This window comes from Eulemur rufifrons, chromosome 4 (assembly GCF_041146395.1).
Source record: "Eulemur rufifrons isolate Redbay chromosome 4, OSU_ERuf_1, whole genome shotgun sequence".
Taxonomy (NCBI): Eukaryota; Metazoa; Chordata; class Mammalia; order Primates; family Lemuridae; genus Eulemur; species Eulemur rufifrons.
Window position 1 is genome coordinate 60867981 of NC_090986.1, and position 14280 is coordinate 60882260.

Genomic DNA, 14280 nt, shown 5'->3' on the forward strand with positions numbered 1-14280 from the left:
TGACAAACTGAAGTAGTATTCGGAGGAAACCAAACAGGATCACGAAGACTCTAGAAACGATGTCATATGAGCAATCATTCATTCATTCAACAAATATTTATTGAGTACTTAATGTAAACTACATAATATACCAGTCACTGAACATTAAAACCAAAAGACCTTGCCTTCATGGATCTTGTAGTCCACTGGGAGAGACAATAGTAGTAGGTAGGTAATTTGGTAGGTTAAAAATGGCGATAAATTCTTCATAGCTCCTCTCATCCAGAAGTGACGTCTTTTTTCTCACCCTTTATATTTATATTGGCCTTGTAATTTGCTTTGACCAAATTTGCTCTAGAAACATTGCAGCTTCAGCTTTATTGAAATACAAAGAAGTCAGCTGGGATTTTTGCTATGGATTGCATTGAATCTGCAAATCTGTTTGGGGAGTGTTGCCATTTTAACAATGTTAAGTCTTTGCATTCATGGGAATGGGATGTTTTCCCATTTATTTAGATCTTCCTTCATTTCTTTCAACAATGTTTTATAGTTTACAGGTATAAGTTTTACATCTCTTTTATTAAATTTATTCCTATTTTATTCTTTTTAATGCTATTATGAATAGAATTATTTTTATAATTTTATTGTCAGGTTGTTCATTACAAATGTATAGGAAGACAATTAATTTTTGTGTATTGATCTTGTATCCTGAAACTTCCCTGAACTCATTTATTAGTTCTAACAGTTTTTAGTGGATTCCTTAGGATTTCCTTATATACAAGGTCATTTCACCTATGAATAGAGATAGTTTTACTTCTTGCTTTCTAATCGGATGATTTTTTTTTTTAACATAAATGCCCTGGCTTCAACCTCCAGTATATTGTTGAATAAAAGTGGTAAAAACAGACATCCTTGTCTTATGTCTGATCTTAAGAAAAAGGATCGTATCTTTCCCCATTCAGTGTGATGTTAGTTATGGGTTATTTGTAGTTGCCCTTTATCAGGTTGGGATACAACATATAAAAACTTAGAGAACTTCCTCCTATTCCTGGTTCGTTGAGTGCTTTTTTTTCCACAAAAGGGTATTGGATTTTATTAAATGCTTTTTCTGCATCTGTTCAGACCATCATGTGAGCTTTGTTTTTCTTTTGATATAATCTATTATGTTAATTAGTTTTGGCCATTAAACCAATCTTGCATCCCTGTGATGTATCCCACTTAGCCATGGTGTATAATTTTTTTTATGTTTCTGGACTTAGTTTGCTAGTATTTTGTTGCGTATTTCTGCATCCATATTCATAAGCGATATTGATCAGTAGTCTTCTTGTGATATTTTTGTCTGGTTTTGGTATGAAGATAATATAGGCCTCATAGAATGAGTTAGGAAATGTTCCTTTCTTCTCTATAAACTGAGTGCCTGGCGTTTTTTTTGTGGGTAGTTTTTTGATTACTGATTCAGTCTTTTCACTTGTTATAGGTCTGTTCAAGTTGTCTCTTTCTTCTTGAGTCATCAGTAGTTTCTATTTTTCTTAGAATTTGTGCATTTTATCTAAGTTATCTAATTTTTTGACATAAAGGTATTCATAGTGTTCTTTTATAATCTTTTTATTTCTCTAAGGTTGATGGTAATGCCCCCTCTTTTATTTCCAATTCTAGTAATTTGAGTCTGTTCTCTTTTTTCTTGATCACTTGAGCTTAAAGGTTTGTTGACTTTGCCAGTCTTATGAAAGAACCAGCTTTTGTGTTCATCGATTTTTCTCTATTGCTTTTTTGTTCTCTGTATCACTAATTTCTGTTCTAATCTTCATTATTTCCTTTCTTCTGCTTGCTTTAGGTTTAATTTGTGCTTCTTTCTCACCTGTTTCACTGAGTATAATGTCCTCTAGGTCCATCCATGTTGTTGCAAAAGGCAGGATTTCCATTTTTTAAAACTGAATAACATTTCATTGTGTATATATATCCACCACAATTTCTTACGCATTCACCCTTTGTCAAATACTTCAGTTGTTTCCTTTGCTTTTTTTTGTCATTATTATTATTTTAAGACAGGATCTCTCTCTCTCTCTCTCTCTGTTACCCCAAAGTACTGGGATTACACACATGAGCCACCGTGCCCATCCCAGTTGTTTCCATTTCTTAACTGTTGTGAATAATGCTGCAATGAATATGAGAATGCAGATATCTTTACAAGGTAGTGATTTCATTTCCTTTGGGTATATACCTATACATGTTATTTTATGCAATTGCCTTTTCAGTTAAGAGAATAAATGAGAAAAACGTGCATTTATAGTGCCTTTTATAATTACCTTTAGCAGTGCTTTTGTGTGTGTGGATTTGAATTACTGTCTGAGATCACTTGCTAAAGTGAGTCTGCTAGCAACAAATTCTTTTTTGTTTGTTTATCTGGGAGAGTTTTTTATTTTACCTGCATTTCTGAATGACAGCTTTGCTGAATATGGGATTCTTGGTTGACAGGTTTTTATTTTGTTGTTGTTTGTTTGTTTCCTGCGAGGACTTTGAATATGTTATTCCACTGCCTTCTGGCCACAATTGTTTCTGCTAAGTCAGATGTTATCTTATGGAGGGTTCCTTTGTAAGTGATACGTTGGTGTTTTTCTTGCTGCTTTTTCTTGCTGCTTCCTTGTCTTTGATATTCAGCATTTTTACTATGATATGTCTATTTTTAGATCTGTTAGTATTTATCCTCCTTGGAGTTTGTTTTGCCTCTTAGATGTGTAGGTTATTGTTTTTAAATAAACTTGGAGAAGTTTTCAGCCATTATGTCTTTAAATATTTTTTCTTCCTCTCTCCTCTGGTACTACCATTATACATATACTAGTGTGTTTAGTGATATCCCATATATCTCTGAGGTGCTGTTCTTTCTTCAGTCTTTTTTCTGTCTGTTCTTTGGCTTGCGCAATCGCAATTGCTCTATTTCCAAGTTCACTAATTCTTTCTTGTGCCAGTTCAAATCTATTCTTGAGCCCTTCTAGTGATTTTTAACATATTTATAATGGCTACTTTGAAATTTTTTTCTATAAATCTAACATCTGGTCACTCATATGGGTAGTTATCTGTTGCTGCTTTTTCTTATGGACATACTTTCTTTTTCCTTTGCATGCCTTATAATATTTTGTTGGAAACTGGAAATTTTAGGTTATATATTGTAGCAACTCTGGGTACTGTTTCCCTCCCCAGTGGGTCTTACTATTGTTATTTGCTTGTTCATTTGTTTAGTAACTGGTTGAATTATTTTATTGAAATCTAACACACACTCACACACACACACACACACACGCACACACATTGTTAAGCGTCTGATGCTCTGATGTTGCTCTTCAGGAGGCATAGTTTTGGTTATGTCCTCAGTCACCCTGGGTTGACAGGGGTGCTGATAGGACTTTCTTTCTCCTTCTCTTACTCACACTCAGCTGTTAAACTCCATTAGTTGCTGCCTAATTGTTGATTTGTCTTCATCAATGCCCTGGGACATATATTCCTCTACAAATGAATGCAATCAAATTGTAGCTCCTTTGATGCATTGGTTTCTTAGGTCAGTGTTTGGTATTTGTCCTGACCCCAGGAGGGCTCCTCCCTGCTGTCTTACTCCCTGGTTCTCTCCTGTGAGCTGGCCTACATGTAGACTGTATCTTCATTAGATCCATGAATCTCTTCCCAATCAATCAATTGCCTTTCTCCACAACCTCTACTGCCCTTGAGAGAGCCCTCAAGTTTTAAACTTCTCTCAGCTCTATTTCAAATTAAGTCAGTTCCTTTGGGAAGAGATTGGGAGCATTTTTATGGCCTGCTCATCCCATAGGCTAAATCTTTGTGCAAGGGCTCTCGAGCTGGGGGAAGAATGAACTATAGCAAGTTTGTCTCTGAGTAAAGCCCCACTCTAGGGGTTGACTGTTCAGTAGAGGGGAACAGTAGCCTGAGGAATGACTAGATAAAGGGCTATTGTCCTTCTCCCTCCCATTCTCAGGGGGAAGAAAGGAGCCCCGACCTCTCGACTACACTTAGCCTCAGCATCAGGTAGCTGGGGCAGGATGAGAAATGCTGAAGTCCTGTCTCTGGCTAGGAGCTGCGGGGGAGAGGAAGCCCTGTGTTACTGGCTGCCGCAATATGGAGTGGAATCTGCCTGGCTGAGCTGGGGTAGGGGGCGGTGCAGGGGTAAGGAGCAGTTTGGACAGTTTCACTGGGGAGTAGGTTAGTGGAGCTCCTCATGCCAGAAGTTGATTGTCTCTATCTGCCGCCACATGATTTTAACATCTTTCTTTCTTTTAAGAAAGGTGGAGGCCTTTAAGAACCTTTCAAATCAGTAGATGGCAATACTTCTTATACATTTGGGATGTAGTCATTCATAAATTATAATGAGAGCTAAGGAATATAAAAAAATCTGTGATAAGATCTGTCAAACAGTGTTATCAGAAAGACCCAAGGATAAGAAGGAACTTGTATCTTCTTATTCCTCGGATTGGTATGCTAATTATTAAACTCACATTAATAAATTATAGTTAACTTTGAAACAATTGTTAATTACAGAATATTAGCTTAGTTTCCCTTATGCTTGTTAGGATTTTTTACCCAGACATTTGTTTTTAAAGCAGCCACTCATAACACACTTGTTAACCTGTTTTTCATATCTCTCGAGAAGAGGTTTTACTTGATGCAAGGAAATAATGGAACAGTGACTCATCACTTTCTTCCTCCTCATCAAAGACATGTCTTGAGTCCCATCTGTGAACTTGGAGCTATGTTAATAACACAGAGATCTAAGTCATTGTCACTCCTCAAGGAATTATTATCTCGTGATAGATGGACATATACATTAAAAGATAAATCATAGGGGATTGATTTCAATCTTCTCAGTAAGGAAAAGGACCTGGAAATACAATATATTCTGGTATTCTAGATATGAATGCTTTTTATTGCAAATATCTTCTCTTTTTGGCTTGCTTTTCCATACTTTTAATGGTGTCCAGTCATGAACAGAAACAGAAATTCTTAATTTTAACATAGTCCAGTTCATCAAAATTTTCCTTTATAGTAAATGCTTTTTTTGTTGTTTTGCTAAAGAAATTTTTGCCTATTTCAAGGCAGATCATAGAAAAATCTGTGATAACATCTGTCAAGCAGTATCAGAAAGACCCAAGACCCTTGTATCTTTAGATATATGAAAATCTCAAGGTCATGAAGATAATTTCTGGAATCTTATGTCTTATATGATTATATCTGTAATAACCTGGAACTGACTTTTATATGTGGTATCAGATAGGGATAAAGTTTCAATTATTTTTATATAGATATCCAAATAGTCCAGTGCTATTTATTGAAAAGGACATTCTTTCCTCAACAATCTTCATTGTTATAAATCAAATAAACAGATATTTATAGGAATGTTTCTATATTTTCTCTTCTTCCATTGGTTAATTGCCTTATGCTTGTGCCAGTACCACATTGTATTAATTTGTGTAGCTTCATAGAAAGTCTTTTATTTCTGATAGTTTAAATCCTTTAAATTTTTTGTTATTTAAGATTTTGTTGGCTGTGTTTGGCCGTTTACATTTTAATCTTGTCACTTAGCATGTGCAAATACACATGCACACAATGTGTACATTCATACACAAATATCTTGGGGTTATAATTAGAATTGCTGTGAATTTTTAGATCTATTTGGCAAGAATTGACGTATTTATAATATTGAATTTTCCAATCCATAAACAAGATATACTCTTCCATTTATATATGCAATTTAAATTTATTTCAGTAAGCTTTTGAAGTTTTCTGGGTTGTAGTCATATACATAATTTGTTAAATTGATTCCTAGATATTGATTTTTTAAATGTTATAAATTTTCTTGTTTTTAAAGTTGTTATTGTATAGCTATTGCTACAATATAAAATATTTTTAATATATTTATATTATATCTAGCACATTGGTAAATTTATTTATTAATTCTATAATTTTTGTCTTTAGTTTCATTTGGATTTTCTGCATAGTCATGTCTTTTATGATGAATAACAGTTTTTTCCAGTCTTTATTTCTTTTGTAGAAAGAGGAAGGGAACACTTATCACAATGGCTAGAATCTCTGATATAGTGGATTTTTTGTTTTTTGTTTTTGAGACAGGGTCTCACTGTGTCACCTGGGCTAGAGTGCAGTGGCATCATCATAGTTCCCTGCAGCTTCAAACTCCTGGGCTCAAGCGACGTTTCTGCCTCAGCCTTCTGAGTAGCTAGGACTACAGGCACATGCCACTATGCCTGGCTAATTTTTCTTTAAATAAATTTATTTTATTAATATGGGAAAGGTGTTTTTTTTTATTTTATTTCAGAACATTCGGGGGGTACAACTGTTTGGGTTACATGGATTGCTTTTGTATTGCTTGAGGCAAAATTATAAGTGTGCCCATATTCCAAATAGTGTACACTGTACACGTTGGGTAATGATTTCACCCATCGCCCTTCTCCCTCCCCCCCCATTTGATTCCTGTTGAATTTTACTTACTGTTGTGTACATGAGTGCTGTTCGGTTAGTTCCAATTTAATAGTGAGTACATGTGGTTTATTTTTCCGTTCTTATGATAGTCACTTAGGAGAATGGTCTCCAGTTCCATCTAGATTGTTACAAGGTATTAATTCATTTTTTTAATGGCTGAGTAATACTCTATGGTATACATATATCAAATTTTGTTAATCCACTCACGAATTGATGGGCACTTGGGTTGATTCCACATCTTTGCGATTGTGAATTGTGCTGCAGTAAATATTCCAGCGCAAGTGTCTTTCTATTTTTTGTAGAGACAGGGTTTCAGTCTTGCTCAGGCTGGTCTCCCAGAGTGGTTAGGATTACAGGCATAGCCACCGCACCCAGCCCAATATAGTGTTAAATAGAAGCAATGTCGGTAGATATCTTTTTCTTGCTGTTGATCTCAGAGCCAAAGTTTTCGACATTTTACTACTAAGTATGATGTTTGCTGTATTTTTTGATGATTTCTGTCACATCAAAGAACTTTCCTTCTATTCTTAGTTTACTGAAAGTTTTTAATATGAATGTATATTGAATTTTCTGTATCTATTGGCATGATTATACAATATTCTTTATTCTGTTAATGTGGTGAATAGCATTGATTAATTTTTGAATGTTTAAACCAGTCTTGTATTTCTGACATAAGACTAACTTTGTCATGATATTAGTCTGATTTGGTAAGTGAATATTTTGTTTGTTTTTGCTTTTGTGCTTATGAGAGATAGAAGTCTGTGGTTGCCTTTCTTGTGACATCTTTATCAGGGTTTGTTAGCCTTATAAAAAGAGTTGGACTCTGTTTTCTTTTTCTTCTATTTTTTTGAGGGGGCAGTGGGGGGAAATTCACCAATAAAATCCTGGCCGAGATTTTTATTTGTGGGAAGATTTGTTTTTTGTTTTTGTTTTTGTTTTTGAGCTAGTCAAGTATAGTAGTAGAAGGGGAGAAAGTAGTAGAAGAAGTTCAGTCTGTAACTGACTGCGAACAATCAAGTGAGATAACTTACTACCTTCAGACCAGCCTGTGGAAAAGTTTTTAACTACAGATTCAGCTTCTCAAATAGATATTCTTTTCAAATCTTAAAGTCTTTTAAAATTGATTTTCTATTTTTTCTTCTATCAATTTTGATAGGTTGTGTTTTTCCTAGAATTTATCTTTCATTTAAATTTTTAAATGCTTTGCCATGCAGTTAATTAGTTTTTTTTTTAGAGAACTGACCTTTCACTTTGTTGATTCTCTTTCTTGATGGCTAATTTTTATTGTGATATCTTCCTTGATGCGTGAGTTGTTTAGAAGTATATTGATTGATTTTCAAACATTGGGATCTCCTAGATGAGTTTGTTATTGATTCCTAGCTTAATTCTACCATGGTCAGTTAACATACTCTATGTCAGTACTCTGTATCACCACTCAAACTCTCTGTGATGGAGGACTTGTTTGTCCCCCTCAATCTCTGGTGGACTGGCAGCTTTTGTAAAATACAATAAAAATGAAATTACTAGAAAATTGAAATAAAAGAATATATGTAATATCTAAGCCCCAATTTATTAGATTCTACAGGAATATATACTATTATATCAAACAGCTATATTATTTTCTAAACACTTATTCTTTTTTTTTTTTTTTTCTTTCCTTTGAGATAGAGTCTAGCTCTGTCACCAGGCTAGAGTGCCATGGCTTCATCATAGCTCAGTGCAACCTCAAACTCCTGGGCTTAAGTGACCCTCCTAGGTCAGCCTCCTGAGTAGCTGGGACTACAGGTGCACATCACCACACCCAGCTAATTTTTCTATTTTTTGTAGAGACACGGTCTCACTCTTGCTCAGGCTGAACTCAAACTCCTGGTATCCAGAGCATTCTCCCTCCCACCTCCCGCTCCCACCTCAGCCTCTCAGAGTGCTCGGATTACAGGTATGAGCCACTGCACTGGGCCTAAATACTTATTCTTAGTTTCTAAACCTACCTGATTGTTATAACAGTAAACCAGTATTTACTGTTGTAAACCAACATTAGTCCATTGAACAGACTCAAGTGGTACTGTTCATTGTGATTTTAATCTTTGAAATTTGTTGAGATTTGCTTTATAGCTTAGCATGTGATGAATTTCAGTAAATGTTACATGTGCAGTTTAAAAGAAGATATAATCTGTACTGGTAGGGTGGAGTGTTGTATGCATGTCAGTTCAATCAAGTTTGTTCATCATGTTGTTTGACTTTTTAATGTTCTTTCTCTGTCTGCTTGTTTTATGGATTACTGAGAGAGGTATCTTCAAGTTTACAATTGCTTTGTGTTGCTTGTAGACTGACCCTTGTAACACTACGAAATCTCCCACTTTATCTCTATTTTTGTATTTTGCCTTAAAGTGTATTTCACCTGATAATTAGTATACCAATGCCAGCTTTATTTTTGTTAGTATATATCTTTTTCTGTTCTTTAAAAAGAACCTGTTATAGCCAGCATGTAAAAACTTGCTGTTTTTTTATTAATCAACTATATTGAGATATAATATACATAGAATAAAATGAATCCATTTAAATGCACAGTTTGATGAGTTCTGGCAAATGCATACATGCCTGTAACCACTAACGAAATCAAGATACTGACCATTTCCACCAGCTCCAAAGATTCCTCGGTTCTTCTTTCTGCCTATGTAGATTAGATATGTATTTTCTAGAGTTTCATATAAGTGGAATTTTATAGTGTATACAATTTTGGTTTTGGCTTCTTTGAAGGGAAAAAGTAGTGTGGAATGTTGGGCTTATTATGACAATGCATTTCCCTTATCTCCAGGATCTTGGCCTTGGAGACCTGCCTGGCTTGGCAGCCCTCCGGTGCTTTTATACTGATGTGTTTATATTTTATTCAGCTCTTCCAGTTGGGTGTCAGTGGGAAGACTAGGCTTAAATATGATAGTTTATAATAGCCAGAAGCAGAAGAGCTCCAGCAATATTTAGTGGAAGTACAAAGGTACAGAGATATCAAGGGTGATGGTGAGTGTTCTCATTAAATGGAATCCAGGGAATTCCCTCTCGAAAACTGAGAAGGATTGAAAAATTCAAGAGCATGTTATTTCCATTAAATCTAGGATAGGTATTCTATATTGTATTATCAGTCAGGATTCAGTGTCAGAAAGTACATATTTTGAGCAAGAGAGCAGTTAGTACAGCTTACAAATTGTTGGAAGGTCTGAAGGAGCAAGTTCTACACTTGGCTTATAAATGACTCCCTAAGCAATTATAGAGCTGCCCTTTCAGGGAAGCTACTGCCTCACAGGCTGCCACTGGAATGGGGCGAGGAACATAGTTGCTGCCACCACTACGCTACGCTTTTGCTTGCTAACAGCAATGCTGAAGAGGCCCAGCAAGAAAGCCCTGCCCTCACTTCAGCCTCCCAAGTCTCACAAGAATGCCTCTAATTGATGGAACCTAGTTTGAGTCAAACACTACTTGAAAGGCATTTAGGAATTGTAGTTTTTTGACTGAGGAACTTTTCCAAGTATTAGGAGATAGAACGGGGGCCACAAGAACCAATCCAAAGTTTCTACCATGTATGTAAATTAAAAGCTCAGTGTCCCCCTATCTTAAAGACAGTGAGTGGTAGAGAATTCAATGTTATGAATAAACAATAAACTCATTTTTTTCCTCTGACATTGCCATCAACAAATATAATGTTTAAGAAGATTTTCAGTCATCTGTGCTTTTGATTTTTTCCAACCGCTAAATGAGCGTATTATGGCCTATGCATATCAATCAATTAAATGTTATATTTAAGTTCAATTAATATTTGTTGAAGGTGTAGAAGTTGCCTGACATCATTTGATAACTCTAAAAATTTAAACAGCTTATGAAGACTGACGTTACCTAATTCCTGGTTCTTATTAGATCATTTTCAGAGATAATCAAGAAATCTAACTTATTTCATAACTGTGTAAAACTTTCATCAACTTTCTTTGTACCTCTTATTGTATATGCAAGGACACTCTATGGTGAAATATTCCATAAGTGTTTATAGAAATTCAGATCTTGACAAGAAAATGTCAGTAGTATCCTCAAGGGCAAAAAGCTAAATAAATGTAGCTTCCTCCAGCTACTTCCTCCCTTTCTACTACAGCACCATGTTTGTTGATCTATTTTCCCTGCTTTCTTCTCGCTTCATAAGATGGGTGGTATGATATCAATAAAAGGCCTGAATAGAGTCAGGACAGTTTATATCAATACTAGCTAGATGCTTTTTGGTTTATTGTAAGCTACTGAGGCCTTATGATGTTTTCAACAGCTATAGATGGTTTGCACGTAAGGGGAGAGTACAAAATAAAAACAAACACAAAGAGACTGGTGAACTGTTAATATGATTGTTAGCCCGAGTGTTAAGCAATGACAATATTCAGGACTAGAAGTTAGAAAGTGTGTGATGTTTAAATAGCTTTAATGTGACAGTTTGGGGGTAGTATTTTTGTATGTCAGGCTCTGTTTGTGATTTATAATGATTCTGCATTTGAAATTCACTTCAGTTTCCTCTTGCTGTTTGCATTAGAAAGAATTCATTGCAAAGAACTCTAAAAAAGAACTGACTTAATTTTATTTTAGGGTACTGTGCATCCACAACTGCACTCTGGAAATATTCTAATAGGATCATTTCAGAGAACAGGGAGAATTTTCTTTAACATTATTTTTATTATCACTCATTTATTAGTATTAGTTCATTCATCTGTATTAGTAAATATGATGTTTGGCATGTGAGTACATAGTTGCCTTTTTTAACATGCATTTTATTTTTGTGAAATCGTAAGACTTTGTGAGCTAAAATAAAATTTTAAGCTCCTCCCATAGCTGACTGAATGGACCCCCCTCTTGGCCAAGGGGATACCCTAAAACTGAGTTGCTGGCCATGAGAAGGGAGATCAGACATGCCTCATCATGCCCCCCTCCCTTCTTGGAGATACCCTTTGTAACTCATTAACAGGCCTGAGACTAAGCAAGACAAAGCTTAAACCACACCTGCAGGTCCTTGATTTACATAACCAATCACTTGAGTCTGGGTATATGGCTCTTGCTTGGTGGCTTGTCTCTGATTAACAGACTTCCTTATCTTAAAACATTCCAAGCCTTTAGACAAAGCTTCATTTCTTTAACCAATTACAAATCGAAGAGTCTTAAACCCATCTATAACCCTCCTCCCCTTGAGGTGTCCCACCTTGTTGGGCCAAACCAATGTACAGCTTCCATTCATTGATTTACAACTTTACATGTAATTTATGTCTCCCTGAAATGTATAAAACCAAACTGTAACCCAAACACAGTGAGTCTACTTGCTCAGGGCCTCTTGGACATGGCTTAGGGCCACAGTCCTCAAACTTGGCTCAGAGTAAACCTCTTTAAATTATTTTACAGAGTTCTGGCCTCTTTCTGTTGACAACTTAATAACACTTTAAAAGACCCCTTGGATTGATTTACCTCTATCAGGAAGATATCCTTCCTCACAGATGAATAGTCTTCTTTTTAAAAAAGTCATGGGGAAAGACTGTTATGTTGTTTACATAACCATTCACTTAATTTCAGAAAATTCTCTGGTCAAATGTTTGAATGGTCATGTGTTTAAATATTGTTCAGATTATTCCTGATCATAACTTTCTTTGGTTATTTTTCTCAGAGATTATTTTTATTGTTGGATATATGTAGTACTTCACTAAACAAGTTTAATTTATGCTGTTTTGATTTCTAGTCAGCTTATAAGATAATTTACCAGAGGATGAATGTGTGGGAAAATATCAGAGAATTATAATTGAATGTTTTTCTATATTGGGGACTTTAAAATATGGCAATGATGAGTGTGTTTTAATCCATTTATTTTTGTTTGTCCTCTCAGGTGGATCTCCTTACTTAGCAACTAAAATAAATGAAGCAAAAGACTTGCTAGAAGCAACCACCAAACATTGATTGATGCTCAAGGACCACACTGAATGCAAAAAGGGAGGGGGACTTTAAAAAAAAACAAAACAGTCCCACAAATTAATCTAAAACACAGCCTTCTTAATTTTCATACATATATTGACCACAATCATCTTCCACCATTAAGCTATGTAACAATAAAAGAGTAATAGTCTTGGTTTCTGTACGCTTTTAAAAGAACCCCTTAAAATTCTGTAAGTGATGTTTTTCTTCTTTTTTTTTCTCTGTGATAGTCATACTTTTTAAGATTTTTGTTAAGTTAGTCCTAAATACCTCCCACAACACACAAGCGTGCAAAAAGTATTACTGTCAGGAATGTGATTGGAATTCATGAGCAATGAGTGGAAATTTTCTTACTGCTTATATTTGTACCCTTGTTGTCCCTTGTTTCCTTAGAGGAATTTGGGACTCTGCCTATATAAGTGCTTTAAATATTTTGAGACCAAACACTGGCTGCCACTTCCTGGGAAAATGATCTGAAATGTAATGGAGTTTACTAAATGATGTTTTGTAAAGTAGTGGTTAGGCCTTGCTAAAGAACTCTACTCTCTCTAAGATCCTATAGCTGAAGCATGAGAACTTAGAGAGCTACTAAAATGATGAGAGATTTACAAAATGAGCCCTATGAGGAAAGGCTGAAAAGAGCTGGGAGAAATCTGAGGAGTTTATATTTAATTATAGTATTTATTCAGTTCTTCATTCTACAAATATTTATTGACCACCTATGATGTGTAAGGCACTGTAGTGGGGTCCCCTGAGAGTAACAAGTAGGAACCAGTCATGGATCCTCACCCAGAGGAACTTACATTTAGAGGAAGGATAAATCACATAAATAATGAATACTGTTAGAGAAGTTCAAATGATATGTTAAAGAAGTTAAGAAGAAGAAAAGAATATTTTAAACTGAATGCTTGTGAGGGGGTGCTGAGTGGAATAAGTGGCATAGAGCTAGGCTTTACAAAATTAAACAGAGATGCTATATGATTGGGCAGTGTTTCCCCTGAGATCAGAATTAGCAGAAATAGACATATTAATTAGTGTGATTGGAGTGCAGGGTTTCTCAAAAGCAAGGGTTGGACAGAGTGGTCATGAAAGGCCAGCCCTGTGACTTACACTGCATTAAATTAATTTCTCAAGTCACAGTCCCCAAGCAACACTTTATTATTCCAAAGGTGAGGAAACGGATTCAGATACAGAGTACCAGCATTATTTCCCAATACTCCTTTACAAATCCTGGGTTCATTCTAGGCAAACTGAACTACTGTATTTCATCTACCTTAAAATACTTTTTAAATATCCTAGACGCATCTTTCGAGTTCTGACATTCTGTAGTTTAGGAGTTTTCGACGTTAGCCCTATTGACATATTGGGCCAAATAATTCTTTTTTATGGGGAGCTCTCCTGTGCATTGTAGATGATTAGCAACAGCCCAGGCTGTTTGTTTCCTGCTAAAGACCAGTAGCTCCTCCTTAGTTGTGATGACCAAAAATGTTTCCAGACATTGCCAAATGTTCTTTGAGGACAGAACTGTCCACAGTTGAGAGCCCGTGCTATAGATGTTTAATTAATATTTTTTTCTTTTGGTACATAAAATAATGGTGTGACTTTAAATTGATCGAAGATTAGAGACAATAAAATATGGTTCTTGCTTTAAAGTCTCCATGCATGTCTTAATTTTGTGCTGCTTTAGTGTTTCTCATTTTTCTGCTCACTGTCATTTTGTACATAGAATGCTGCCCTAATCCCTAGATCTCCACGTGCCCAAACTCTAGGCATAGTTGAAGGCCAAGCTAAAATGTATCTCTCTTTTTCTGATGCTTCTTAGTA

The 14280-nt window shown here is 35.5% G+C and overlaps 1 protein-coding gene across 1 annotated transcript in view; it reads left to right on the forward strand.

Moving 5' to 3' along the window:
- DNAJC15 (DnaJ heat shock protein family (Hsp40) member C15) overlaps window positions 1–14068 on the forward strand; it is a 66188-nt gene extending 52120 nt beyond the window's left edge. The window contains exon 6 of the mRNA XM_069467217.1: window positions 12371–14068. Coding sequence (XP_069323318.1) covers window positions 12371–12441 — 71 coding nt within the window. The 3' untranslated portion in view covers window positions 12442–14068. The remainder of the gene's footprint in view (window positions 1–12370) is intronic.
- Window positions 14069–14280: the final 212 nt, after the last annotated feature.